The sequence below is a fragment of the Trichoderma camerunense genome, assembly GCF_050948025.1.
Source record: "Trichoderma camerunense strain CBS 138272 chromosome Unknown V8C40scaffold_12, whole genome shotgun sequence".
Lineage (NCBI taxonomy): Eukaryota > Fungi > Ascomycota > Sordariomycetes > Hypocreales > Hypocreaceae > Trichoderma > Trichoderma camerunense.
The window spans coordinates 1,037,466-1,061,665 of NW_028145358.1; the positions used below are offsets into that span (position 1 = coordinate 1,037,466).

The 24,200-nt window shown below is 51.3% G+C and overlaps 8 protein-coding genes across 8 annotated transcripts; 6 read left to right on the forward strand and 2 right to left on the reverse strand.

The window, feature by feature from the left end:
- Positions 1-307: 307 nt before the first annotated feature.
- V8C40DRAFT_249652 (Alpha/Beta hydrolase protein) lies at positions 308-1,555 on the forward strand. Its single transcript, XM_083216809.1, has 2 exons — positions 308-479; positions 549-1,555. The coding sequence occupies exons 1-2, from the start codon at positions 417-419 to the stop codon at positions 1,368-1,370; spliced, it is 885 nt and encodes a 294-aa protein (XP_083071782.1). The 5' UTR covers positions 308-416; the 3' UTR covers positions 1,371-1,555.
- An 833-nt stretch (positions 1,556-2,388) lies between these two features.
- V8C40DRAFT_48915 (cation efflux family-domain-containing protein) lies at positions 2,389-4,280 on the forward strand. Its single transcript, XM_083223025.1, has one exon. The coding sequence runs from the start codon at positions 2,694-2,696 to the stop codon at positions 4,059-4,061; it is 1,368 nt and encodes a 455-aa protein (XP_083071783.1). The 5' UTR covers positions 2,389-2,693; the 3' UTR covers positions 4,062-4,280.
- An 11-nt stretch (positions 4,281-4,291) lies between these two features.
- On the reverse strand, positions 4,292-5,502 carry V8C40DRAFT_249656 (uncharacterized protein). Its single transcript, XM_083216810.1, has one exon. The coding sequence runs from the start codon at positions 5,410-5,412 to the stop codon at positions 4,714-4,716; it is 699 nt and encodes a 232-aa protein (XP_083071784.1). The 5' UTR covers positions 5,413-5,502; the 3' UTR covers positions 4,292-4,713.
- A 1,160-nt stretch (positions 5,503-6,662) lies between these two features.
- V8C40DRAFT_267525 (glycosyltransferase family 8 protein) lies at positions 6,663-8,775 on the forward strand (the record flags this gene model as incomplete). The annotated part of the gene is made up of 7 exons (XM_083219857.1): positions 6,663-6,701; positions 6,770-6,797; positions 6,854-6,960; positions 7,113-7,697; positions 7,764-7,822; positions 7,891-8,449; positions 8,524-8,775. 7 exons carry the CDS (start codon positions 6,663-6,665, stop codon positions 8,773-8,775), a joined length of 1,629 nt encoding a protein of 542 aa, XP_083071785.1.
- A 2,803-nt stretch (positions 8,776-11,578) lies between these two features.
- On the forward strand, positions 11,579-14,530 carry V8C40DRAFT_249664 (uncharacterized protein). Its single transcript, XM_083216811.1, has one exon. It carries the CDS (start codon positions 12,101-12,103, stop codon positions 13,934-13,936), a length of 1,836 nt encoding a protein of 611 aa, XP_083071786.1. The 5' UTR covers positions 11,579-12,100; the 3' UTR covers positions 13,937-14,530.
- Positions 14,531-16,394: 1,864 nt separating this feature from the next.
- On the forward strand, positions 16,395-17,012 carry V8C40DRAFT_267527 (Nitroreductase-like protein; the record flags this gene model as incomplete). The annotated part of the gene is made up of 1 exon (XM_083219858.1): positions 16,395-17,012. One exon carries the CDS (start codon positions 16,395-16,397, stop codon positions 17,010-17,012), a length of 618 nt encoding a protein of 205 aa, XP_083071787.1.
- Positions 17,013-19,637: 2,625 nt separating this feature from the next.
- Positions 19,638-21,668, forward strand: V8C40DRAFT_49038 (cytochrome P450). The gene is made up of 4 exons (XM_083223026.1): positions 19,638-20,047; positions 20,106-20,231; positions 20,287-21,052; positions 21,106-21,668. Exons 1-4 carry the CDS (start codon positions 19,814-19,816, stop codon positions 21,528-21,530), a joined length of 1,551 nt encoding a protein of 516 aa, XP_083071788.1. The 5' UTR covers positions 19,638-19,813; the 3' UTR covers positions 21,531-21,668.
- Positions 21,669-21,891: 223 nt separating this feature from the next.
- Positions 21,892-23,678, reverse strand: V8C40DRAFT_249672 (rRNA methyltransferase NOP1). Its single transcript, XM_083216812.1, has 4 exons — positions 23,252-23,678; positions 23,053-23,177; positions 22,309-22,972; positions 21,892-22,230 (listed from the first exon to the last, which is right to left on the reverse strand). The coding sequence occupies exons 1-4, from the start codon at positions 23,370-23,372 to the stop codon at positions 22,175-22,177; spliced, it is 966 nt and encodes a 321-aa protein (XP_083071789.1). The 5' UTR covers positions 23,373-23,678; the 3' UTR covers positions 21,892-22,174.
- Between the last annotated feature and the right edge of the window lie 522 nt (positions 23,679-24,200).

Genomic DNA, 24,200 nt, shown 5'->3' on the forward strand with positions numbered 1-24,200 from the left:
TCCGCACTCACTCCCCATTTATTCACAATCACCCGATAAAATAGTTTCAATTAAAGTGCTAGTCGATATACGGGCATATACGGAATACTCAACTCACAAGTAGCCCTGGGGATGATACCTGTCCATTAGATTAGCAGGGTAAGACGACATCCATTGAAGGCTTCTACCGAGGAAACTCGGGCTGGGATCTACCCGGGGCCCCACCAAAAAGACCCGTGGACCGCTAATTGGATACAGGTACCCTTGCACTAGCCACTAAAGCTGCCATAGGGGCTGCACTCCAGCGCGTCTCATTAATGCTGTGACAGCTCAGTTTGCGATCCGTCTTCGTTCTCCATCTGTTGGCTCAGAGAGCGAGCCCTGTACCCCAACTGTTTTAATTTTTTAATACCAGTAAAATATCGTTCAAATCAGCCATGACAACTACTGAAGGGACATTCAAGGCGGGCGATGCAAGCCTCTACACCAAGACGTGGACGGTTCGTCTCCCTATCAATCGTTGACTATCTTCACATGTGATGCTGCCTCAATGCTAATGCCGTCCCCAGCCGACGGGTCCTGTTGTCGCCAAGCTCATCTTCGTCCACGGCTTCAGCGAGCACATCAACCGCTACAACGACTTCTTCCCCAAGCTCGCCGAGCACGGCATCCAGGTGTTTTCATGGGACCAGCGCGGCTGGGGCCGCAGCGTGAATCGGCCCGCGGAGAAGGGTCTCACCGGCCCGACCGCGCAGGTCGTCGCCGACATTGTCGCCTTCATCCAGGAGAAGCTGCCGTCGGACGTGCCGGTGTTTGTCATGGGTCACTCTATGGGTGGCGGCGAGGTGCTCACGATGGCGGGCGATGCGAAGCACTCGCAGCTGGTGGCTCAGATCCGGGGCTGGATCCTCGAGGCTCCCTTCATCGGCTTCTCCAAGGGCGAGGAGCCCAGCGTGGTCAAGGTTGTTCTCGGGAGGTTGGTTGGGCGATTGCTGCCGCGGCATCAGCTCAAGCATGTGGTTCCGCCGGAACACCTGAGTCGTGATCCGGAAGTCGTCGAGTCCATCAGGAACGACGAGCTGTGCCACAACACCGGCACGCTGGAGGGCCTGGCGTCGCTGCTGGATCGTACAGCGTTGCTTCAATCTGGGGGAGTGAAGCTGGGCGGTGATGTGAAATCAATCTTACTGACTCACGGCACAAACGACATGACTTGCAGCTATGATGCGGCTGTCAAGTTTGTCAATGAGCAGGCGGCGGTTGAGGACAGAGAGACCAAGTCGTATGAAGGCGCATATCACCAGCTTCACGCGGACCACTGCAAGGACGAGTACACAAAGGACGTTATTGACTGGATCCTGAAGCGATCTAAAATCGAACCGAAGCTGTAAGGGGGTTCATCACCGGCTTGTTGTTTTGAGGCTTGCATTATGGCGTTTTCCTCCCTTCTCTTTTCTTTTTTAGGATAGTTGATCAACTTTGGCTGCTTACACTGAGATGCAGCCAAGTGTCTACATGTACCCCTTACATATATAATAATCTACCTCTCGACGTATTAATGCAGCTTATGTTCATGTTCTATTTTCAACGATTCATGCAAGATAGCAGCGGCAGCTAACCATATCGATGTGTGTGATAAAGACTGCAGCAAATGGGCTGATACGCAGGCGTGGGTCGGCGAATTTGAGCCGCCGCTGGGGAACCTGGATGGTTCCGGAGTCGCCCGAAGAGCCGCTGCCAGACTTTGATCGAGATTCCATTTAAGATCTAGATGCTCCCGCTGCACTCTAGCAGTTTATTTTTAAACCATCGATCGTATTACTTTATATGTGACGACCCTGGCTTTTTGCGCATTCTGCCTCATCGCTATTTTGCGAGTTGAAGTTCAAACTGCCCGTCTGTTTTCAACACACTTACAGGCACTTTACTTGGCGTATGAGCTTAGTAATATGCCGTCTACGTACTCCGTACGAAGCACACACAATGGCGACCACGTTGGTTGATCCGTTCGCGTCATGGGCCGTTGGTGAGAGCAACAAAGGAGAGCAGGAGCAATTCCAGAGGTGCTTTCCTACAGCCAACAATATGTTCCATCTCACATAAGCTCTTAACCTCTTGATTTAATTCAATTTTCCCCCATCCAAACTCAACCCCCATATCTAGGACGAGCATCAATCAACCGCTGAAATGCAGTAATCCGACCATCTTGTTCGTTTTATTACCCTCAGCGTATCTCCTTGCTTGGCCCGAAGCCCCCACGCCCCTCGACACCGATCCCGCCACAGCTTGAGTCCCCTTATTTGCGAGCTCTCCACAGCAGCTATCGGCCCGTATCGTCAAATTTCTACTCTGTGCCCCTGGCATCAATCAAGCTTACTTTATCTCGATCTGGCTTGCCTTTTCATCATCAAACCTCAGGGGCCATCGATCCTCTTGTTATAGCATCTTGGACATTCGTCTGTCCTTGATCAGCACTGATCTGTTGTGCCTTGACGATCCCTGGTCAGCCAAGACTTTCTACGAGGCCTCCTTTGGTGGCGAAGCGAAACCCCCCCACGCCGAACTCGCGTCTCCTTCGGACCTACCGGTGAATTGAGATAATACTTAACACGCCGGAGTATCGGAAGCCAGCGGTTCTTGATTTTCTTCTCCAGGCTTTCGGTGGCAATTGAACAACGGCATCGCCCGATTCATCACCCCTTGAATCGTTCACCATGACGCCCGACGCAAGCAACACCATCACTCACCACCCCAACGTCTTCAACCTCCAGCGCCTCCAGGCGCCATCCTCCAGCCGCAGCAGCTCGAAGTCGCCTGCTGTTCATGATGCTTCCAGCACGGGTGTCGAGGCTGTTGAGGTGGCCGATCACGATGCAGTAGAGCGCCACCACTTTACAAGCGCAGATGTAGAGAGGCAGTCTACCGCGGGTCGCAGCTCTCGCGTTCCGCGTCTGTCGGCCGAGAGCGATCCTTACGGGCTGTCCTTTTCTTACAAAACCGATTCGGACCTCGAGCAGATCAAGGCCAATTCATCTCGTAAGAGGGACGCGGCCAACGGGGCCAAGAAGTACGCGCCCAAAAGCGACCACCGCAAACTCCGCGGCTTCTACGAAAACCAAAATGCCACCATCGAACGGATGCTCAAGTCGGTTGAGGACCATCGAGAGGAAGCCCGCATCGAGCAAGGAGAAGACAAGCTCAAGTTCAAGATTGCCATCTATGGCTCGCTCGCGGCCAACATTGTCCTCACGGCCCTTCAGCTCTACGCGGCCATTACGTCCGGCTCTCTGTCCCTCTTCACAACCATGGCCGATGCTATCTTTGACCCGCTGAGCACTCTCGCTCTGATTCTGTCAAACCGCGCCATCCGCAGTGTCGATCCGCGACGCTTTCCTGCCGGCAAGGCACGGCTCGAGACAGTGGGCAACATTGTCTTCTGCTTCCTCATGAGCGCTGTAGCCCTCATCATCATCGCCTTCTCAGCAAAGGAACTGGCAAGCGGTGATAGCGAGAAGAAGTTCCATCTCCCCTCGGTCATTTCCGTTTGCGCGGCGTTTGCGACCAAGTTCGCCCTCTTCTTGTATTGCTGGTCTCTCAAGGACAAATATAGCCAGGTGAACATTCTGTGGCAGGATCACCGTAACGACCTGCTCGTGAACGGCTTCGGTATCTTGACATCGGTGGGTGGTGCAAAGCTGGAGTGGTGGATTGACCCAATGGGCGCCATTCTCTTGTCTATCTTCACCTCCAGCATCTGGTTGTATACTGCTTTTAACGAGTTCCTACTGCTCGTGGGTGTTGTCGCGCCTCTAGACATGCAGCAGCTCATCACATACGTGTGCTTGACCCACTCGGAAGTCGTTGAAGGCATTGATACGGTGCGAGTCTACCACTCGGGCCCGCGGCTGATTGCTGAAGTGGACATTGTCATGGACCCGACGCGGACACTCCAGGAGACGCACGATGTGGCCGAAGAGCTGCAGTTCAAGCTAGAGAGTTTGCCCGACGTTGAGCGGGCCTACGTTCATATTGACTACGAGACCACTCACAAGCCCGAGCACGCCTACAAGAAGGACATTTGATGTTGGTATATGAGAGATTTGGAGCCACAGGATGCATATATTCATGCAGTCGTGCATGAGATGCATGAGAGAGGCTTTTTTCTGTTTGGTGCTTGCTCTCGCTTTGCCATTTCCGTAGTTGTTTCATTATTAAAGGAAGAGAGCATGCAATGGAGTCATTGACGCGTTAGTATCGTATCACTTTTTTGGAATATTACCAAGTATTAATTCAGCATCCTAGCTCTTACAAAGAGGGGCAAAGGATGGAGGGGGCACAATTGGAATGCCCGTATAGTACAGTAGCTCAAATATATTGGCCATGCGAAGTTGGCTAGACTTTTTTACCTTGCAGCATCGTCAGAAATCACATGTAAAAGCCGCGTCGTTGGGAAGCATTGCTTGTGCTTGTCTCGCAGAGGCAACCATCCTCGTCTTCCTCTTTGCCATTACGGTGCCAGATGGATGCTCAAGGCAGCTCTTTTGCAATTCCAAGGTGCGGGGGAACGAGCATAGTGGAGAACTACGGAGCATCTGGATCGTTGGCAAGGAGGAAGCTTCATCAAAGAGACGAAGTGGAGAGCTATTTATTCGCCAAAAAGGTGGGTGTCGTTTGGGTATACTCGAAAGCTGCAGCTCCCGGGCCCCATCCCTAGGGCACTGTCGAGTACGCGTTCTACCAACGGAATACGGAAGCTGATGGGAGCATTCTGCCCGACAAGCAAAAAAAACTGTTGAGACGCTTAGGTATCAATTTGGCGTCCAGTTCCATTACCCGGATGGTCTCGCAGGCAGACAGCAAAACAGGCCACGGGCCAAAGGAGGGGTCAAAAGCAAAAGGAAGGGGGCTGGCTGATAGTGAAAAGAGGCCCATTGACAGGACGGCTGGCCAGATACGACGTTGGCCATGTAATAAAAGTATTAACGGCCCGACGTTGAAGAAGTTCCCAATGGCGTGAGGAGGCAAAAGACAAGCCTCCTCTCTCTTCGCCGGTGCAGCCTCGCAGTACATCGGAAATGGGCCCCGTTGGCCGGGCTGGCTAATCAGGACGGCGGGAAGGCAAGCATGTCCTGTCCTGTACGTGATGAGGAGCGGCCGCGGCCGAATTGCGCGCATTTGCATGGAACTGATAACCAGTTTTGCTGCGAGTGAGCCCGACGGACTGCGCGCGTTGGGCCTCGATATTCTATTTATCTGCAAAGCAAACCGAGAGGCAGAGAAGCACTGATTCCCAACTGCGGAGCCCCTTCTGCTGCTAACTCGGGAGGGATCCAGAAAAACGAAGGGGGGCGGGAGAGGAGAGTGGCCAAGGGAAGACCGAGCTGCGAGCTTTTTTTTCCCTCTCTTCTTCCACTTTCCCTCTTCCTTGTTCATGTCATGCAAGGCCAGATGCGAGCCTGCATGCGCGGCAAGTGGTGAGAGAAATAAAAAATTTTCGCTGTTGGGGGACCATTGGCCTATGGCGAGGCCGGGATGTGCATAAAAGGTGACGCATTGGAAGCTTGGATGCTAGTTTCGTATGTAAATTGGCTTCCGTCGTGGTGGCGCTGGCCCGTATCTAATCAGGGACAATCTGGACGTTCCGGTGTTTTTGCTGGCCCCGGAGTCTGCCTTGGTTAGGCATCTACTACCACCTTGGTGCTGATCTTGGTTTTGTTTCTTATCCAAACGGGGCCGCTATTGATTCATTAGCCTTGAATGAGTTTGCTGACCGCTTCGATGTTTTTTAAATCGGGAATGGATTCGATACAGAAAAGACGAGGTCGGTATGAGGATGGAAGACGAGCGAGTATCACCAGCACGTGGTTGGTTGGCTGAGACGAGCTGGAGGGGTTTTTGGAGGGGTTTCTTTTGGAGGGGCAGCTTTTCTTCACTACTATGGAGGGGCACTGCACTGCACTGCATAGAGGGGGTTTGATGTACATACATATACATACATGATACAGCAGACAGACATGATGGGTGGCGGCGTGCATGACATTTGCCTGATGTGCGCCGCATCGTGTCTGCATCTGCATGCTGGTTCGCTTGCACGCCATGCTGCACGCCGGCCGCCATCAGCCAGAGCTGGGCCCGGGTAAGGTCCTTAGGCCCCGTATTAGCCCGATGGCCAGCGGGTGCCACAGGGAACGAACTAAGCTGATAGCAGCTTGAAGTGACAGGACAGGGCAACGGACAGCTCTGGACAGTCACTCAATCGAGGTTACTGTACTGCGCCCAAGCTTGGGGGTACATCGTCGATCCATGACAGCAAGCGTGGAAAGCCTCGATCCATCGACACGAACAAGTAGCGCCAGCCCAATGCCTAGTACCTTGACGAAACGCCACCCATCTTCCATCCATTCCTTTTTTTGCCATTGGACAGACGCATGTACTGTACGGGCAAGCTCCGTACCCAATTCCAACCTCCATCACCATAAAGTTGCCCCCCAACTCTTTTTTTCTTTATTTCTACCGCGCCCCGTCCCGCTCCAGAAGCTGTTTTCGCATTCCCCTCTGCTTTTCTTCCTCCGTAAAGCTCGCTCGTCGTCTTGTTTTTGTGAGCCTGTTTTGCCGGACGCCGCGTTTTAATCCCTCTCTTGCTGCCCTTTCCAAGCTGTCACTAGCTCCACATATACGCAATCATGGCTGATCCAAGCTGGGGCGAGCATGCCTATGCTACGGTTCGTGCTCCTGGCTGGTCCAGATGGTCAAACGATAGCAAGCTAACATTGTTGCCTATGGCCTACAGCTTCTGTTGAACGATGCCTATCTTCCTGGTACGTTGGCCCTGGTCGAAGCTCTCGCAATGCTGTTGCTAATTAAATCTCTCCAGGTGCTCTTGTTCTTGCCCACTCTCTGCGCGATGCCGGCACCTCCAAGAAGCTCGCGGTCCTGGTCACACTCGACGGCGTGACTGCTGATGCTATTGTTCAGCTCAAGGTATGTTGGTCAAAACAAGAAGCCTTATCTCTCCATTGTGTAGAGACATATGCATTGGTGTGCATACCTACATGATACAAACATACGCACATACATACTAGACGAATCATCTGCTGACTTGTTCGCCTCTCTCCTCTTTGTGCGGGAATTAGACCGTCTACGACTATGTCTTGCCTGTGCCTCGAATCCGCAATGACAAGCCTGCCAACCTCTACCTCATGAACCGTGCCGATCTGCACTCTGCCTTTACCAAGATCAACCTGTGGAAGCAGACGCAGTTCTCCCGAATTGTCTACATCGACGCCGATGTCGTCGCCTACCGAGCTCCCGATGAGCTCTTCGACCTCCCACACGCCTTTGCGGCCTCCCCTGATATCGGTTGGCCCGACATCTTCAACACCGGTGTCATGGCCCTGACGCCCAACAACGGTGACTACCACGCCATGGTTGGCCTGGCCGAGAGGGGCATCTCCTTTGACGGTGCCGATCAGGGTCTCCTCAACACCTACTTCAAGAACAACTTCCACCGTCTGCCCTTTACCTACAACGTTACCCCCTCTGCACACTACCAATACCTCCCCGCCTACCGTCACTTCCAGTCCAGCATTAACATGGTTCACTTCATTGGGCCTGACAAGCCATGGAAGGCCGGCCGCAATGCTTCATACGGAAGCTCTGCTTATGACGAAATGGTTGGCAGATGGTGGGCAGTGTATGATCGCCACTACCGCGAGAAGGTGAGCTTCCAGCAAATACAATGCTTACGACTACGAACAAGTGTAGTAGCTAACGCGCAATCTCAGGAGATTTCTCAGCTTGCCAACGGCAGTGGAAACTACAACCAAGCTTACGAGTCTCAAAAGTAAGGCCGCAGTCTATATCTCACCCGTAAACACAATAAGTGCATAGAGCTAACTCGGATCAATTCAGGAACGCCTCTCTGGCCGACACAAAGTTCGACACACCACAAGGAGGAAACTTCCAACAGACGCCCCGTCAGATCTTCCCATGGGAGGCCAACCAGCCCAAGGCTACGAGATCTTTCTACGGTGATGAGCCAGAGCTACAGCCACAGGGTGCCTCTCGCTCAGGCCCTACTGCTGCCAAGTCAACTGGTCGTTCATCGGTGACAAAGTCGCCTCCCAAGTCACCCGTGTCAAAGGCGTCGGACAACAAGAGCGAGGCCGGAACAGCATCCTGGACAACATACTCGCGTGGTAATGCCTGGGACGAGGTCCCCGGCATCTCCAAGTATGCGGACGCCGTCGAGAAGCGCCACCGATCAAGTAGCCGGGGCAAGGAAGGAGAGGAGAATGACGACGAAGATGATGAGCAGGAAGAGATCCAGCGTCCCTTCAAGGTTACTGACTTCCCCACTGAGGCGGAGCGGCCCAGCCTGCCGGTCACACCGGCGCCAGTTCCCCGGGGACGCGATGCCGCTGGCAAAGCGCTGCCGGAAGCTGTGGGCGTGCCGTCACAGTCCGAATGGGTACGTACTAATCAAGCTAAGGCAGCTAAATAGACTACAAATGCTGGGTGGCTGACGTGGAGTTTCATGTCAAGGATCCCACTGCGCAGTTAGAGAAGCTCGCTCAACAGCAGTCGGCGATACTATTGCGCAAGCTGGGGGGAGACAAGGGGGGCGTACCAGGAGGAGCGAGTCAAGACGCATCGACCAAGTCTGCTGAATCCCAAACTCGGATAGCGCAGTCAACTCCTGTCGTGCTGAGTCCGCGGCCTGTCAAGGGAACAGCGGCGGCAGCAACCAGGAGTCTGGAGCGCAAGATGAATGAAGAAGAAGCTGGCAAGTCATGACGCCAAGGACAAAGAAAATAAAAAAGCTTTAATAAAGAAAAAAAGATTGGAAAACGAAAACAAACCACGACAACAGTAACGAAGGCGGAACGACATGTATCGGACTTGCGTATTGGTTGGAAAAAGTGAAAGCAAAAAGGGGGAGGTTTTATTTATACCTTGGATTTCTTCTTCACGGGCATAATTCTTGAATTTTCTCTTTTCTTCTTCTTTACGACTACTACCCCTCTCTGCATAGCGACTGCATCTGCCTCGCCATTTAGTGGTATTTGTCGAGTTTACCTTTTCATCGCGTGCTGTGCAGAGCGTGGCGTTGAGCTTGTCAGCATTTTCATTTGTGTTCCTTTTTTTTTTCAGTTTTGCTTCATACCTTATCGTATTACATATACATACATTTATATGTTAAAACTGTTTGATGGGTGCTGAACCCCTTTTTTGCCTTTCGAGTTGAGTAGTCTGTTTTGAGGTTGCTGAGCTGGTTGTATGATTATTGATGGACGACAGAAATGTCACATGATGCCGGTTCATCGGTGTACCAGACGCATTAGACCTGTGTTGCCATACATGAGATGGCCAATAGGTAATAGGCACCTGAAGTGTTAGAAGACGCAGTCGCTTTATCCTCGGTTCTGTATCACAAGGATAAGGATGTGGTAAGAATGGACGGTAGAAGACAGCAGCTACACCGCCTCATTGGGTATAACGCATCCGTTAAACGGTTGAGCGAGAAAAGGGAGTAGTACATTAGGAACATCAGATATAGACTTGCTAATGTTCAATCTACAGGTTTACTAACAAGCAAAAAGCACTTCTATAATATATTTCCCATCCCGAGGTATATGATCCCGTCGCTCGTATTCGTAAACGCCCCCGGTATTCGCTTTCTGAAAGCCGGGGGCTTTCTGGAAGCCCAGTTAGAAAGAAAGAGAGTTGTCACGCCACCGCCGGGACGCGAAAATAAGCTTGCCAGAGCAAAGGGGGGCAAACTCGGCTCATCCAGAACGAAGGAGTGGCTCGATCTCGGAAATTGGCCAAAGCAGAGATTTGGCTAGCCGAGTTTGTTGGGCTGTTCCATGCATTCCGTTAGTACGGGAGGGAAGCAGCTGGGACCTTTGTTGTCGGAAAACACGGAGTACTGTGTGTACCTGGCGGATGATCAGGTTCAATAGGATCTTATCAGATGGGGAGATTAGATTATCGGGGAGATCGCTGAGACACGGGATCAGTCACTTTTGCTGGTACAGTGACACAGCACGGAGCAACACGAGTCAAGATTTCTTCACCGACGGCATTCTGCGTCCGTCCAACTAAGTTGTTCCTCGGTTGCTGGGTTGTTTTCTTCTCCCATTCTTACTTTCTTCTCCATAATCTACAGCTGCTTGACATGCACAATGCACACAGTATTCACTACATGGGGCTAGAATCCATACGGCACGACAGTTTGCTGATGATGGAATGCTTGCCATTTGCTCCTTTTACCTACAGTATGCAATTGGCTTTTGCTACCCGACAGCCAAGCGGGAAAAGGGAGGGTAAGATGGGCATCGACGGTACATACATGACAGCCATCACATGTGACAGAATGGTTTCTCTGGACAGAAAACTGCTGGGAATTCGGCTCGGCGCTGCGGACGACCGAAATCGGGGGGGTATGAATCAAAGTACATAACAGCTCCGCAAAAGGGGAGATTAGATGGGATTGATAAGATGGATCTGATAATTTTTTTTTTCTTGGGGTGAGTGAGAGAGGAGGGGGGAGATGGATTGCCCACAAGACCCTTGCTCTTGTCTCATCTAGTTTGGTGGCAGCTGTTTGGTTGGGAATGGAATGGCGCAAAGGAGGAGTTGATTGGCGTAACGCAAACTGGGGAGGGGAGGAAATGGAACACGAAGGACAGAATTTTACTAGTTTGATACTGTATTCAAGGGCGTTGGGCTTGAGCAAGGGAGGGGGGTTGCTGGTGGTGATGATGCAGCAGCTGCTGCTGACTGTGTTCATTATACAGTTATTATATTACTGTGAGCTGACAGAATACGGACAATAATAATTCATTATGCTATACTCCGTACGTTTAATTGATTTTCTGGGGAACACTGGGAGACAAATTTAAAAGACGCTGCGTTGTTGAGGACAAGGCAAGGATTGGGGGGTGGCGGGCCCGGGAGCGGCGCAACATGTGCTGTACGAGTACAATAGCAAGCAACCCCCGGCTTGTCGCGGAGCAACTCTTCCATTTTTTTTCTGGTGATGATGCCAGATTTGCTCAGCCAAGGGTAATTGCTGATGAGCGTTTTTTTCCCATCATGCGGGCGCGTACAGTAATACGAAAGGTGCAGTAATACGACCTACAGCACATACTTCTTGGGCGAGCAATGGGCGGGCGTGCATGTTTCTTGGAATGTCAAAAAGCATCGGGTGCAGCGACACAGAATGAATGCCGTCATTGATTGATAAGGCGTGTGACCCCCGGCAATGAGGCTCGGATGGCGCATGTCTCGTCTTTTCCCACTGTGTTGCTGCATACTGCTTGCTTTGCTTGTGCGCCCCCATTGAAAGCGCCCCCCGTGCGTTAGCATTGGTAAATTTTTATCAATCAGCCCAATAGCCTACCTAATCAATCTCACTCATTCAATCAAATCAATCAATCAGCATCCATCATTAGATCATGGTGGCGCTGCCCGTGGCTCCAGTCATCGGAGCCCAGACTCCAGACTCAGACCCCTGTCAGCCAATCAGCGCCTCGGGGGCGACCGGACAAAGACTTTTCCTCCCATTTTTGGTCTCGATTCAGTCAAATCCCAAGCACGTTGAATGAAGCTGGGCCAAGGCAATAGCGGGTCTGGAGGCTCCGTAGACGGCCGATGTTGGGGTCGCGAATTGGCATGGATCAGATAAATAACTGGAGAGACAAAATGTGTGTGGCTTCTCGGCTCAAGTTGTCCCCAGTTCCCCCAGCAGAACAGACCTAAAGCGGCCAGAAAACCCTCGGGTAGCCGTACTCGCTTTTCCCTCCCCATCTCCTTCGTCTTTAACCTTTCCGACATCAACCCATTCCTCGTACGACTCAGCAAAGCCCGTGAGATCCAATTCGTCGGGGCGCTGCATCTCCTATCTTCGTCAATCTCCCTTGCTCCGGTCTTTAGTTTCCTTTTGCCTCGTTCCGGTTTGCTGGTACTACCTTGGCGGATTCGCCCGAAGGACTACTCTTTCAATTCCTACGGCTTTTTTTTATTCTCTTTCGCCTCCTCTTTCGACATACCGACACTCACAACTCTTCATTCGATCGTTGAGAATATAATAAAAAGACAAAAGACAACAGAAATAATGCAGTCTGTGCGGGTGCAGAACCTGTCCCTCGGGGCTGCCGAGGCAATTCCCACAACGCCAAAGGCAGAGTCTATAGCCCCCTCGTTGACCTACTCGGACGAGTCAGACGACCAAGAAGAGCTGCTTCGACCTGTGCAGCCTCGCCAGCGACGCGCCTCTACAAGACTGATTGCTTCAAGCGCCCGTGATATTCAGCGCATCACCGGCGAGACGACCGCCGAGTTTGTTACTCGCTGCTGTGGCGGCGGCTGCTGCTTGATGGGCGGCGCGAGGCCGGCCGGCATTGAATACGAAAAGGTCGCCCTGCCCGATAACGAGGCGTATCGGTCCCTCGGCCTCAAGATTGGCGACATCCCGACGGTCCTGACCAAGATTGTCGACCTCCCGGAAAAGACAATATCCTTTGCCTCAGTCCCCAAGGCCCCGAGCCCGTCCTCGCCCACGGATTCTGCCATTTCCCTGGAGCGAGACGGCGAGGTCGTCGACAGCGCCAGCCTGAGCAAGATTCCCCTCGAAAAGTTCAGAACCGTGGATACGGCCATTCAGCCCCCGCGATTCGTTCAGCCTCACCCTCCTTATAATGTGTATGCCGCCAAGATCCACACGGCCCGCGAGCTGACCAAGGCTGGTGCCGAAAAGCGCACATATCACTTTGACCTGGATATCACAGATTATCCTGAGGAGGAAGACACCGACTGGAGGGTCGGCGGGGCCATTGGTGTCGTCGCCCCCAACTCCAATGCCGTTGTGGAAGATGTTTTGGACGCCCTGATGGTGCCTCGCTTCCTCCGGGATAAGCCTGTCTTGTTGAAGACAACCAAGGGCCGCTGGCCCACCGTCTGGGGAGACGATAAGCCGCGCGAGCTTGTCACTACCCGCCGAGACCTGCTCACCTGGTGCGCAGACCTCCAGTCCTATCCTCCTACAAAGGGTCTGCTGCGGGTGCTCGCCGAGCATGCTACAGCCGACAACGAAAAGAAGATTCTCAACTTCCTTTGCGCTGCAGAGGGACAAGGCGCTTTCTGCGACTTCCGATCTGGTCCTAGCATTAGCATTTCCCAGTTGCTGCACGCCTTCCCCAGCTCTCACCCTCCTCTGGATGACCTGCTGTCGACCCTACAGCAGCTCATGCCGCGCTTCTACTCTCTCTCCAATGACCCGCACGACTCGTTCCAGAGGGGTGACCAGAAGCAGCACCGCCTGATCGAAATCGCCGTCACGGTTCATGAGACTGGAGACTGGCGTGAAGGATCTCGCACCGGTGTGGGGTCCGGCTTCTTTGAGCGACAGGCCCGGAAGTTCATCAAGGCGCAGGAGGCCGGGGAGAAGACGGAGTTTTACATCCCCATGTTCAAGGGCCTGATGGCGAACCCCCTGGCCAAGCAGTTCAACGCCGAGGGTCCGATGCTCCTGATCGGAGCCGGCGTGGGTATTGCCCCGTTCCGAGGGTTCGTGCAGCGACGCCTGAAGCAGGCCAACTGCGCCAACAAGGTGTGGGTGCTGCAGGGCATCAGAGACTCGCTGCTGGACGAGATTTACAGCGGCGAATGGGGCGTCCACGAGGAGGAGGTCAAGCGCGTGGTGCAGAGCCGTCGCGGCGAGGGCCGATACGTGCAGGAGGAAGTGCGACACCAGGCCGACCTCGTGTGGAGCATCATCAACACCGTCGACGGCCGCATCTTTGTCTGCGGTAGCTCCAAGGGCATGGGCGAGGGCGTCGAAGATGCCCTTGTGGACGTCGCCATGGCCAAGGGCAACCTGGAGCGTGAGGAGGCGCGCAACTTCTGGCAGCTCAAGAAGGAGGCTGGCCAGTACATTGCCGAGACGTGGTAGATCGTTCTATCGCTGATGGCTTGGCCTCATTATTGACATTTTGCCTCTTTTTTCTCTTCATTTACTAATCTTTCAGGCGCCGTCGAGCGCCTCTTCATTTACATTGTCGTATGAGGTCTTTTTTTTTTCCACACCTTTGGCCATCCAGCTTATGCATTCGAAAGAGGAACAAAACAGATGAGGGGGAGAACCAACAAACACATGTCAAATTGGACAGAAACGCTTGCCGAAAAGGGAAACTTAACACGGGACAGGATAAGGTTACAGTCAAAACATCTAGAAAAAAAAACAACCACTGATCCGGCGCGCAAGCACCAGAGAAATGTGTGTACGGGAGGACAAACGCATTACGGAGTTGGACTTGGGCGAGCATTTGTGTCGGGAAATGATTTTTTGCGTGCCCTCGAGATGGGAGAGGGTATACATATGAGAAAGGCATTGACATTGAATCCCTCTTGTTTTTTATCCAAGAGGGGTTTATGGGCGTATTTGGCGTTGCATTTTATTCTTCTTCTTTTTGGAAGTAGTAGTAGAAGTATGTAGTAGCATACCTATCAAATTATGAAAATAGGAAATCGTATATATATTTTCCAGTTTTGAAGTCTTGAAGTTTTGTTTCAAGGGGATTACGTTTGTTAGAGCGCATGTTCAAACCACGACTTATCTACGCAGTACGAGTATCCCAAGTTACCTGAATAGCACTAGCAAGTTGAGGATTCAACAACCGCCAAAACATGCCTCAGAAATAGATCTTAACCGCCGAGCTCGCAATAATTGACCAATTCAGCAACGGCTATCTAATTCCGAAAGAACACACAATGACGGGCGCCGTCTCGAGAAAAGACGGAGACTTTTTTTCATGTGATGTTGTGGTTTTTAATTCCGATACTCCGGATAGATAGAGTGGTGAAGTATCCGGAGTTGGGATTAATCGCGAGAGAGCGAGAGCGCGAAAAAAGAGGGTAAGGTGGATGGAAAGAAGAGGTACCTTGGGGGTACTTCTCTCATGATGGTTTTTGAGAGGGGGGAGTGGTGTTTAGGAAGTACTTGATGGTTCGGGCAAGTGGTGGGAACCTCTCTTTTTGCCGTAATCTGTTCCTAGAGTGGTCTGGATGTAAGTCAGACAGACAATTAGCAAAGAGTTGCAGTGCATGGTTCGGAAGAAGTTCCGATTACCTTATACAACATATTGTCTTAGTAGCAGGTGTAGTCAGCGGATTATATCCGTTGTTACACATGGAAAAAAAAGCAATACGAGATACGAGTGACTGTGTCTTCCTGCTGCAGATCATCTCATCTCGCAAATCTGTCTTTTAGGACCCTTGATGCATTTCACTACTCCGTATGAGTACAGTGATCTGTTCTTTTTCTCATCCCACCGCGCATCTCGCACATATTACTGCAGGCGGACTGTCCGCCCACTGCGGGCCGAACGAAGGCGATTATAAATGCTGACTTATCGAGTTTCAAAGCGTGGGAAATCAACTTTTCTCTCTGCTGTATTTCCACATTTTTCTTTTTTTCTAATTTGTCCTAGTGGGATAGCGTGCGGCGGCTCTATTTGTCTTAGTGGGGGGCCATCCTTGCTTTTTTTCGTTGCCTTTTTTTCGCCGGGTATCCATTTGGCTGTGAAACCCCTGGTCGTAGGATAGTATAGCCGTTCAGTTGTAAACCCGAGTGTGTTGACGTCTGACTTCCCCATTCCGCAATAGCCGCTCGCAGGGCGGAATTGGCCAAAATTGTTCATCTTTTCGTCAGCCATGTCTAAGCCGGTGTTTTCGGCAGCCAAAAAGGTCCGGCAGCAAAGAGGAAACAAGCGGCAAAGAAAGGAAAGATAGGGAAGCGTTTTTCGACCCGGATAACGGATGCCAAAGCGGACTCCACCCGCCTCGGAGGGTCCTGGGATATCCGTACGAAGAGTTTTGAAAGCGAAAAATGCCACTATTGCGCGACTGATCTTCAGGGAAATATCCACTTCGGCCATCATGTGCAATGGCATAATGGTGTCCTAATTGCTCGCCAAGGAAGTGAGGGTGGACCGATGTTGCTTTGCTCATGATGCCTAATGTCGTTGGAGGGTCCATTTCTTTTTGGTTCTGCGGTTGTGTCGTATCGTGACATTGAATGGCTCCTCCGATGGCCTGGGGAGGGGCGGCGAAACCAGGGGGATGGGGCGCAAAGTTGTTGAGTGGGAGGGACCGATCCGGTAGAGTTGACGGGAGTTTGTGGGTGTGTTTGTGTGTCGTTGTTGTAGTGTCTCTGGCCCGAGGCAAAATAGTATAAAGCAATCCCTCCTTCGCATCCACTGGCTACTTGTTCCCCCTTCTCTACTCCAGACAACAACAGTAACAACACCGCAACCATTCAGTTCTCTCAGCTCTTGGGATCGTTCCTCCTCTTCTCTTCCAACATCACAAACACCACAACCACAACCACCCAACCCACAAACAACGTCACAATGGCCACCAAGCTCTCCGCCGATCTCCTCTTCCAGATGGCCAAGGTCCGCCGCTCCATCTACCCCTTGAACAAGACTCTCCCCATCTCAACCTCTCGCATCCACGAGATCGTCAAGGAGGCCACCCTCCACACTCCCTCCTCTTTCAACATCCAGACCAACCGCGCCGTCGTCCTCTTTGGCGCCGAGCACGAGAAGCTCTGGGATATCACCTCCGAGACCCTCAAGGCCATTGTTCCCGAGGACCAGTTCAAGGTCACCGCCGACAAGCTCGCCCTCTTCAAGGGCGGCGCCGGCACCGTCCTCTTCTTCGAGGACACCGACGCCACCAAGGCCCTCCAGGCCAAGTTCCCCATCTACGCCGACCGCTTCCCTACCTGGGCCGTTCAGTCCCTCGGCATGGAGCAGCTGCTCATCTGGACTGCCCTCGAGGTTGAGGGCCTGGGCGCCAACCTCCAGCACTACAACCCCCTGATCGACCTCAAGGTTGCTGAGACCTGGGGCGTTCCCGCTCACTGGAGACTCGATGCCCAGCTTGTCTTTGGTGGCAAGGCTGGCGAGGCTGGTCCCAAGGAGTTCCAGGACATTGACGAGCGTGTCAAGGTCTACGGCGCTTAAGCGGCATCATCTTTTCTTGGTTTAAAAATTTGAATGGGAATGCATCGGCCGGAGTTTATTTGAAGCTTATCTTTAGACTTGCAGTCATAGATAGAGATATACACTTGTTTGATTTCGTCTAAGAGCTGTTGCTTCTTCTTTGAGTGCCACTGTCGATCTTTGTGAATTAGTAACGACGACGAGAGTAGGATCTTTGTGACATGACTAACCGTTAGGAAAGGAACTCATTCATATTGCATGGTACCAGACTGAATGCATGTTGAGATGGCTTCAATCAGTCGATAAGGGACCAAGTAAACTGCCATAGCAGACATTGTCCAAATAATCGACGGTTTGAATGTTTGTACTGTGGTGGGAGGTTCAACCCCTTGCTGGGATATCACATTCTCAGCCTCATGTCATGTAGATCCGTATATCTGCAACTGAATAGTCCGCAGCGATCCACAGTGGACGAACCCGGCATCTGAATGAACGGCAATCGTCTTTCGGAATGCGGCCCGATGCTAGTTAATCTCAAACTGCACATGGCAAAGACAAACAACCAGGCAGTCGGATCCTGGGTATATGTATGTATTTATTGATTGCAGTGGGCGTCGGGTTATTGGCGGTTGTCGTGTAATTTTAGTAACAATGTTGGCTTATGTGGTGGCTTATTGTTGTTCTGGGAATAGCTCCTGTGAAAGTGGAGAGAGACCTTCGTGGGTGAGATGGCGGGATTGAACCTGGTCGAAAATGCTCGGCGAATGGTTCCCTTTTGGGAGCTTCGGTTGAACAGATGCCCAATATCACGTCCATGGAGTATATGGGAAAATGGGTTTAGGGTTTTGATTGGTTCAATAGGGTTGGGCGTTGGGGTGTGCGTTTGCCCAGAGGTAGAGATGGGATGAAAAAGTTGAGTGAATGCGGAGGGCACGTCTATGGTATGATGCTCCTACTTTGACGATTTCTTCTCGAGGCTGAGTGAGTTCTATAATGTGGGAGTTCATATAGGCGAAATCATACTATTGTTCTAGTTGGCAGATAATATACATGGAAACAGTGATGGCATCTCGATGCTAGATCGTCTGGGACGAAAGGTAGGAATTCCAACAGCTAAAAGGTAACTGCAGCACTCGGTGTTTTTGGAATATACAGGATATCTACTTAGGTAGTAACAAAGGGAAATACTGTTGAGGCTTTCCATCATTGGAGGCTGCGTGAATCTGGCTCCGACTACTGGTGCACCGGCGATGGGGACTACACGATACGCGGATTGAGAAGCGAGAGCAACAATCTCAATTCTTTTTATAGATAAGCTTACTATAGAGCCAAATCGACACGTTTGCAGCCGGACTGTGTTTCATTTTTTGTTTCATTTTTCGTCTTCAATGGTAACTAATATGCAACGGTACGCATATAGGGTAGTTCTCAGCGCGACGCTTACTCCTAGTGAATCAGTTTTCAGAGAGCAACTCTTGATGAAGTAGATACAGGTTCTGTGAATACTTGGTAGCTCGATAAAGATTATTGAGCTCAATTAAAAAACTGTCGACCCTAACCCTAGCTGTATTGCATGTTAGAAGGTTGAGGAGATTGCAAATACGGAGTCTTTGTACCGCCGATGATGTCAGCAGAAACTACAAGTACCTACTACATCACCAAATCAAATAGACAGCAGTTGCAAATCATCGATCAATGGTAGGAAAGAGGCACAATCGTGTTTCCAGCCAAGAAAATTTTCTCCCTTCGACATCAACAACATCGAAAACACGAAGAAAAGAAGCATTATTTTCATCCCATCTAGTCCCCTGCACTAGTCTGGAGGCTTCAGGAGCAATTCTGTTGCACCCGGAACCAGACCTGTAACAAGGGGCTTGGCCAGATCAACTCGCCTAAAAACGAATCGCCACGCCGCATCCCAGCTTCACCTATTTTAAGGCAAAGCCGCGCCTAATCAACGTGCCCAATACCAATCAACCAATCTCTTGGACTAGGTCTTACCAGCATGCCCGATCTTCGCGATGATCCCCGCAGCGAAAGCGGCCGAAATCCATCCCGGCCGCCACCAAGAATCTCCCTTTGGGGCAGCCGCTAGTGTCGGGAGCTGTTCTTCCCGAACACTTCTGCGACATGCCTTGCCCTGTTTCAGACAAGCTGATGATGATGATGGGCTTGCACGACCACGCGCCCGTCTGTGCTACACGCCCGGATCTGCCTTTTCGCAGGTTTGTTTGCGGGGGCTGAGGACAGAGGCCAGAGGACAGGATGCGGTGAGTAGGCTACTTTGTAGGACGGGGTTGAATGAAACGTTGATTTGGTTTGTTGTTCGCGCTTCACGCCTTCTCCATTATCGCGCTTTCAACATCTGCATCTGTCTTTATGATATATTCGTTTACAGCTCGCTGAGACTCGAATAATTCTCCATTCTCAGTCAACTAAGACCCATTGCTTCGGTGTAGTCCACTCCTAGGGCTTTCAACGAATGCTCCGGCGTAATACTGGACTGCTGGTGCCTCCTATTCACTGCCACCTACTGTCTGCAGTCTACACACTTCAAACAAGAGAGACAGAGAGAGAAATGCCAGCATCGCTATTCTAGACATTATCCCTTGCATCTCCCTGCAGGAGAGAAATCTCCCTCCCTTGCATGCCCTTTTAGCAAACAACTACTGTCAACCGAAGCTGAGGAGAATACTTTCTTACTGAGGCGCATGACGAAGCCTCGCTGGCCTTCAAATACTCTGCCGGCTGGCAGCTATTTTTTGCACTCACCATCACCATCTCGGCTTAACGAAATATCTATACTGTAGCACACAATCGCCATGTACCGTCAGTCCAACTCGACGCCGTTTCCGTCGGCGGTTGAGGCAACGTCACTTTTTACCTCCTGGACACCGCGGACCAGCTACTATGTAGCCGTCCTCGTTATGCTACTGGTAGCATGGCTTTTGAAGCCAAAGTCTCACTGCAGCAAGCTCAGTGTGCCCTTCTATGGAGCTTCGAAATTGAAGTGGATTTTCGATGCCGAGTCACAAATTGTTGCCAGCTACAGCAAGGTCAGATTACATACCTTTCCTATTATGTGTAGACTTGATGACTTACTTGCCCATACAGTTTCGAGACCAGGTTTATCAAATCAAGGCGACAGAGGGAATTCAAGCCATGATTCCTCCAAGGTTCATCGCCGAGCTCAAGGGATTGCCCGAGGATATCCTCAGTGCTACAGAGGCCGTAGCCGACGTAAGATACCCTGCTCCAATCCATACATATCAATAAACCCTAACTAGTGGTACAGGCTCTTCAAACGAAATACACCAAATTCTCTCCGGGTCACAACGGCGACATGCTCTCACTTCTCGTCAGAACTAGATTAACTCAGAATCTTGTCGAGTTGATCCCTCAGCTCAAGGTCGAACTGGAGCACTACATTGGTACCGAATTTCCTTCTTGCGACGACTGGACGCCTGTAAAATGGCAGCCATTCGCTTTGCGTGGAATTGCCCGACTCAGTGGCCGAGCCTTCGTCGGACCCTTTCTGAACCGAGACGAGCAGTGGATGGAGGTGTCGATCAACTTTGCCATCAACGTTTTCATGTCCGTAATTAAACTACAATTTTTCCCGGAGTGGGCTCGACCCGTCGCCCAATATGCCGTATCAGACTTGCGCAAGATTCGGCGAGATATAGACGCCGCAAAGTCAATGTTGAAGCCATTGCTTGAGGAAAGAATACGTGATATGGAGATTTCGACCTTTCATGAGCCGCCGAATGACCTCATGCAGTGGCTTATTGAGGCTCTACCCGAGGAAGAAAAGGCAGACGTCCAGACACACGCCGAGCTACAGCTCATCCTGGCAGCCGCTTCGATTCACACCACTAACAACCTTTTGTTTGAATGCATGGCCGATCTTGCTTCACACCCTGAGGTTCAGGCAGAACTACGCGAAGAAGCCTACCAGATATTGGAACTGGAAAATGGCTGGGCTCGCAAGGAGAGCATGGCCAAGCTCAAGAAGATCGACAGCTTCATGCGTGAGGTTCAGCGACTCCGTGGCAATATCAGTAGGTTTCTTTATCAAGATGATTCTTTGTCCCGTTACTGACACCTTCAACAGCATCCTTTATTCGCAAAGTCTTGAAGCCAATCGACCTTTCTGATGGCACGCACTTACCCGCAGGAACAAGAGTCCTGGCTCCCCAGGCTGGCATTTCCGTCGACGAGCAGTTTTTCCACAACCCCGAGGAGTTTGATGCGCTACGTTTTTACCACATGCGGCAAGAATCGGCCGAAGCGAGTAACCGCTGGCAGTTTACATCCCTGAACGATACGAACCTTAATTTCGGTGCAGGAAAACACGCTTGCCCTGGTCGATTTTTCGCTGGAAATGAGATTAAGCTTATTCTAGCATTCTTCCTCATCAACTACGACGTGAGGCTGAAGAAGGGCGATGAGCGACCGAAGCCTATGGCGATGGTTATGACTAAAGGACCAGACGCCAAGGCTGAGTTTGAATTTAGACGGCGACAGTTGGCCAATTAATAGTAAATAAAAAGGGCAAAAGCATAGGGCTCCAGGTATATATGCATACGATACTGGATTGCCGGGCGTTAATGGCATGGCGTTGGGTTAAAGGTAGAATAAGCGCTATGTATGTGTAAGGAAATTTTTATACCATGATAAGATTTAAACTCGATAAAACTGAATCATACGTCCTATAATGTAAGAATTATTAAGGCATTAGAGTTGTTGTTAATGACGAAATGAGGCAAAATGGCCATTTAGGATTACTGGGCTTCCTCAACTCTACAGTATTTCAGGAACAAAATAGAGCCCTACGTAATCAACTCGGACGCATCACTACGTTTATAATTACTTCATCCACAAAGAGAGCTTCATAAAGGTAGCAGCATTTCTTTTGCATTGGGCATAAAACTCCCTATATAACAGAACAAAAGCTCAAAGCTAAAGCAGAATTCCCCTTATCCGGAACGCCCCATGCCATTAGTGAATCATCCCTTTAAAACCGAAACCGTACGGCGCACGAAGAGCTAGATGCAGTAGCAGCCTGATTGGGGTTCATTCGTGTAGCCTAGTAAACAAGATTTTGGCAACCAGGACTTTATACAAGCCGATATAATAATCGTTCATGGCTTTTTTTTTATCGAAAAAAAGATTCTGGTGCTTTACTCGTTGCGCATGTACAGACCAGCGACAAGGCAGTGGTCACGCTCGAAGGGTTCTGAGTGGTAGATATGTTAGTTTTTTCCATTCTTTTTTAATAAAGAGGGCTGTGTATAAAAGTTGAGCGTGTTCTTACCTAGGGTGAGCTGGAATTTAGGCTTGATAGACTCGGCACGCATCTTCTGGACTTCGCTGGCAAAGACCTCAGCAGCGGGGGCTGTGCTGTCGATACAGTTGGCCTTGATGGAGATCAAGACACCACCGCCCTGCTTGAGGAACCAGTTGGCGTTCATGGCAACGATACGGGCCTGATCGGGCTGGGCAACGTCGGCGAAGATGACATCGACCATGGGGACGACCATGCGGTAGCGGACGGGCTGACGGGCATCCTCGACAATGGGGACGACGTTGGGGCGCTTGGCAGCCATGGCAATGAGATCACGGCCAGAGCGGTTGGAGAACTCAACGGCGTAGACGAAGCCGGTAGGGCCAACGAGGTCGGCGACGTGAGAGACGGAGGTACCAGAGGCGGCACCAAGGTACAGAACACGAGAACCAGGGCGAATGTAGATGTCATCCGCACCACCGGCAATGGCAGCGCAAAGCTTGCTTCGGAAGGGGTTCCAAAGTCGGTACTCGACCTTGGTGGTGGTGGTTGTGCCGTCGCTGTTCTCGACGGTCTCGTCAACGCTGATGCGCTTCTCGCCGTAGACGGACTCGCCGGGGGTCAGGTTGCGGGTTGCAATGCCGTCCTCCTTGCCGCCACGGACGACGAAGACACCGGGGTGACGGTGAGGCTCCTAGTTGAGCAAACAGGTCAGTCAAAACTTGTCTCTTTGGAACCAAAAGTTAGCATCTGGAGGGCAGGATTTCAACATACAATGACAACCTTGGCACCACCCTTCATGCCACCAGGACCGCCGCGAGCACCACCGCGGCCACCTCGTCCTCCACGGGGAGGGCCACCACGGCCGCCGCGACCGCCAGGGCCACCTCGAGCACCACCTGTGATGTCGCCTGTTAGCCTCAAAAGCGTCTTCAAATCGCAAAACGTCTCTTAGACGACGAGCATAGCATACCTCGTCCTCGAACACCGTTAGCAGAGCCACGGCCACCGCCGAAGCCTCCACGTCCGCCGCGAGGAGCACCTCCTCCACGGCCACCGCCGCCGCGACCACCTCGAGCAGTGAAAGGCGCCATGTGTGTGATAGTGGGATAGAGTGGGAAAAAGTTTTGAGATCGCCTTTCGGAAGGGATTGAGCAAGAAATGCGCAAGGTAAAGATCTGCGAGTTCTAAAGATTGAACCGAGCAGAGCGCGAGATTATGGGAATGCAGGTGCCTGGGTTGACTCAACACGCCCAAGTTGCCTTTGTATCGGGTCTGCCAAACACGGTTGTTTCTGAGAGACTGGCGAGAAAGAAATTTTTGAAGCTTTTCGCAAGAAGCTTTAGTCGCAGAGTCCACTTTTGGCCATTATTGGCTAGAGCCTTTCGGATTATGGAGCCTGACGCACCGACGTTGTTCCGAATGAGTTTTGCAAAAAAAAAAAAAAAAAAGTTCGCCAACGATCACGTGGGGGAAACAATTGCTGAATCATCATTGAAGGTCATGTGACGCGAGAGCTGAATGTATGATGAGAAGCTCGAAATCACAGCAAAAATTATCAGTTCACTGATATTTTCAATCAGTTATTTATCCAAAAGAATACAATTCGGTCAATTAAATAGTTTTCATTTTTTTCTCATCATTCTCATATAATTGATCGCTTGTCTCTGCCATTTCCCCCTGTTCTGTTTGCTGCCAGGTTGAAGCGCGCCACTTGATTGGACCAGGGCAGAGAAACCCTAACACTTCCCGAAGAGGTAAGCGAACATTGTGGTCCAGGCCAGCGCTTTAGGGCAAAAGTTCAGAATTTCTCAACTTCAGCCCGCGAACCCACGTCGTCGAATCAGTCACCACCACATAAGCCGTCGAGATGGTGAGTGCCTACCCCCCCAGATTGATGCTTTCGAAGGCTTGTCGGAAAG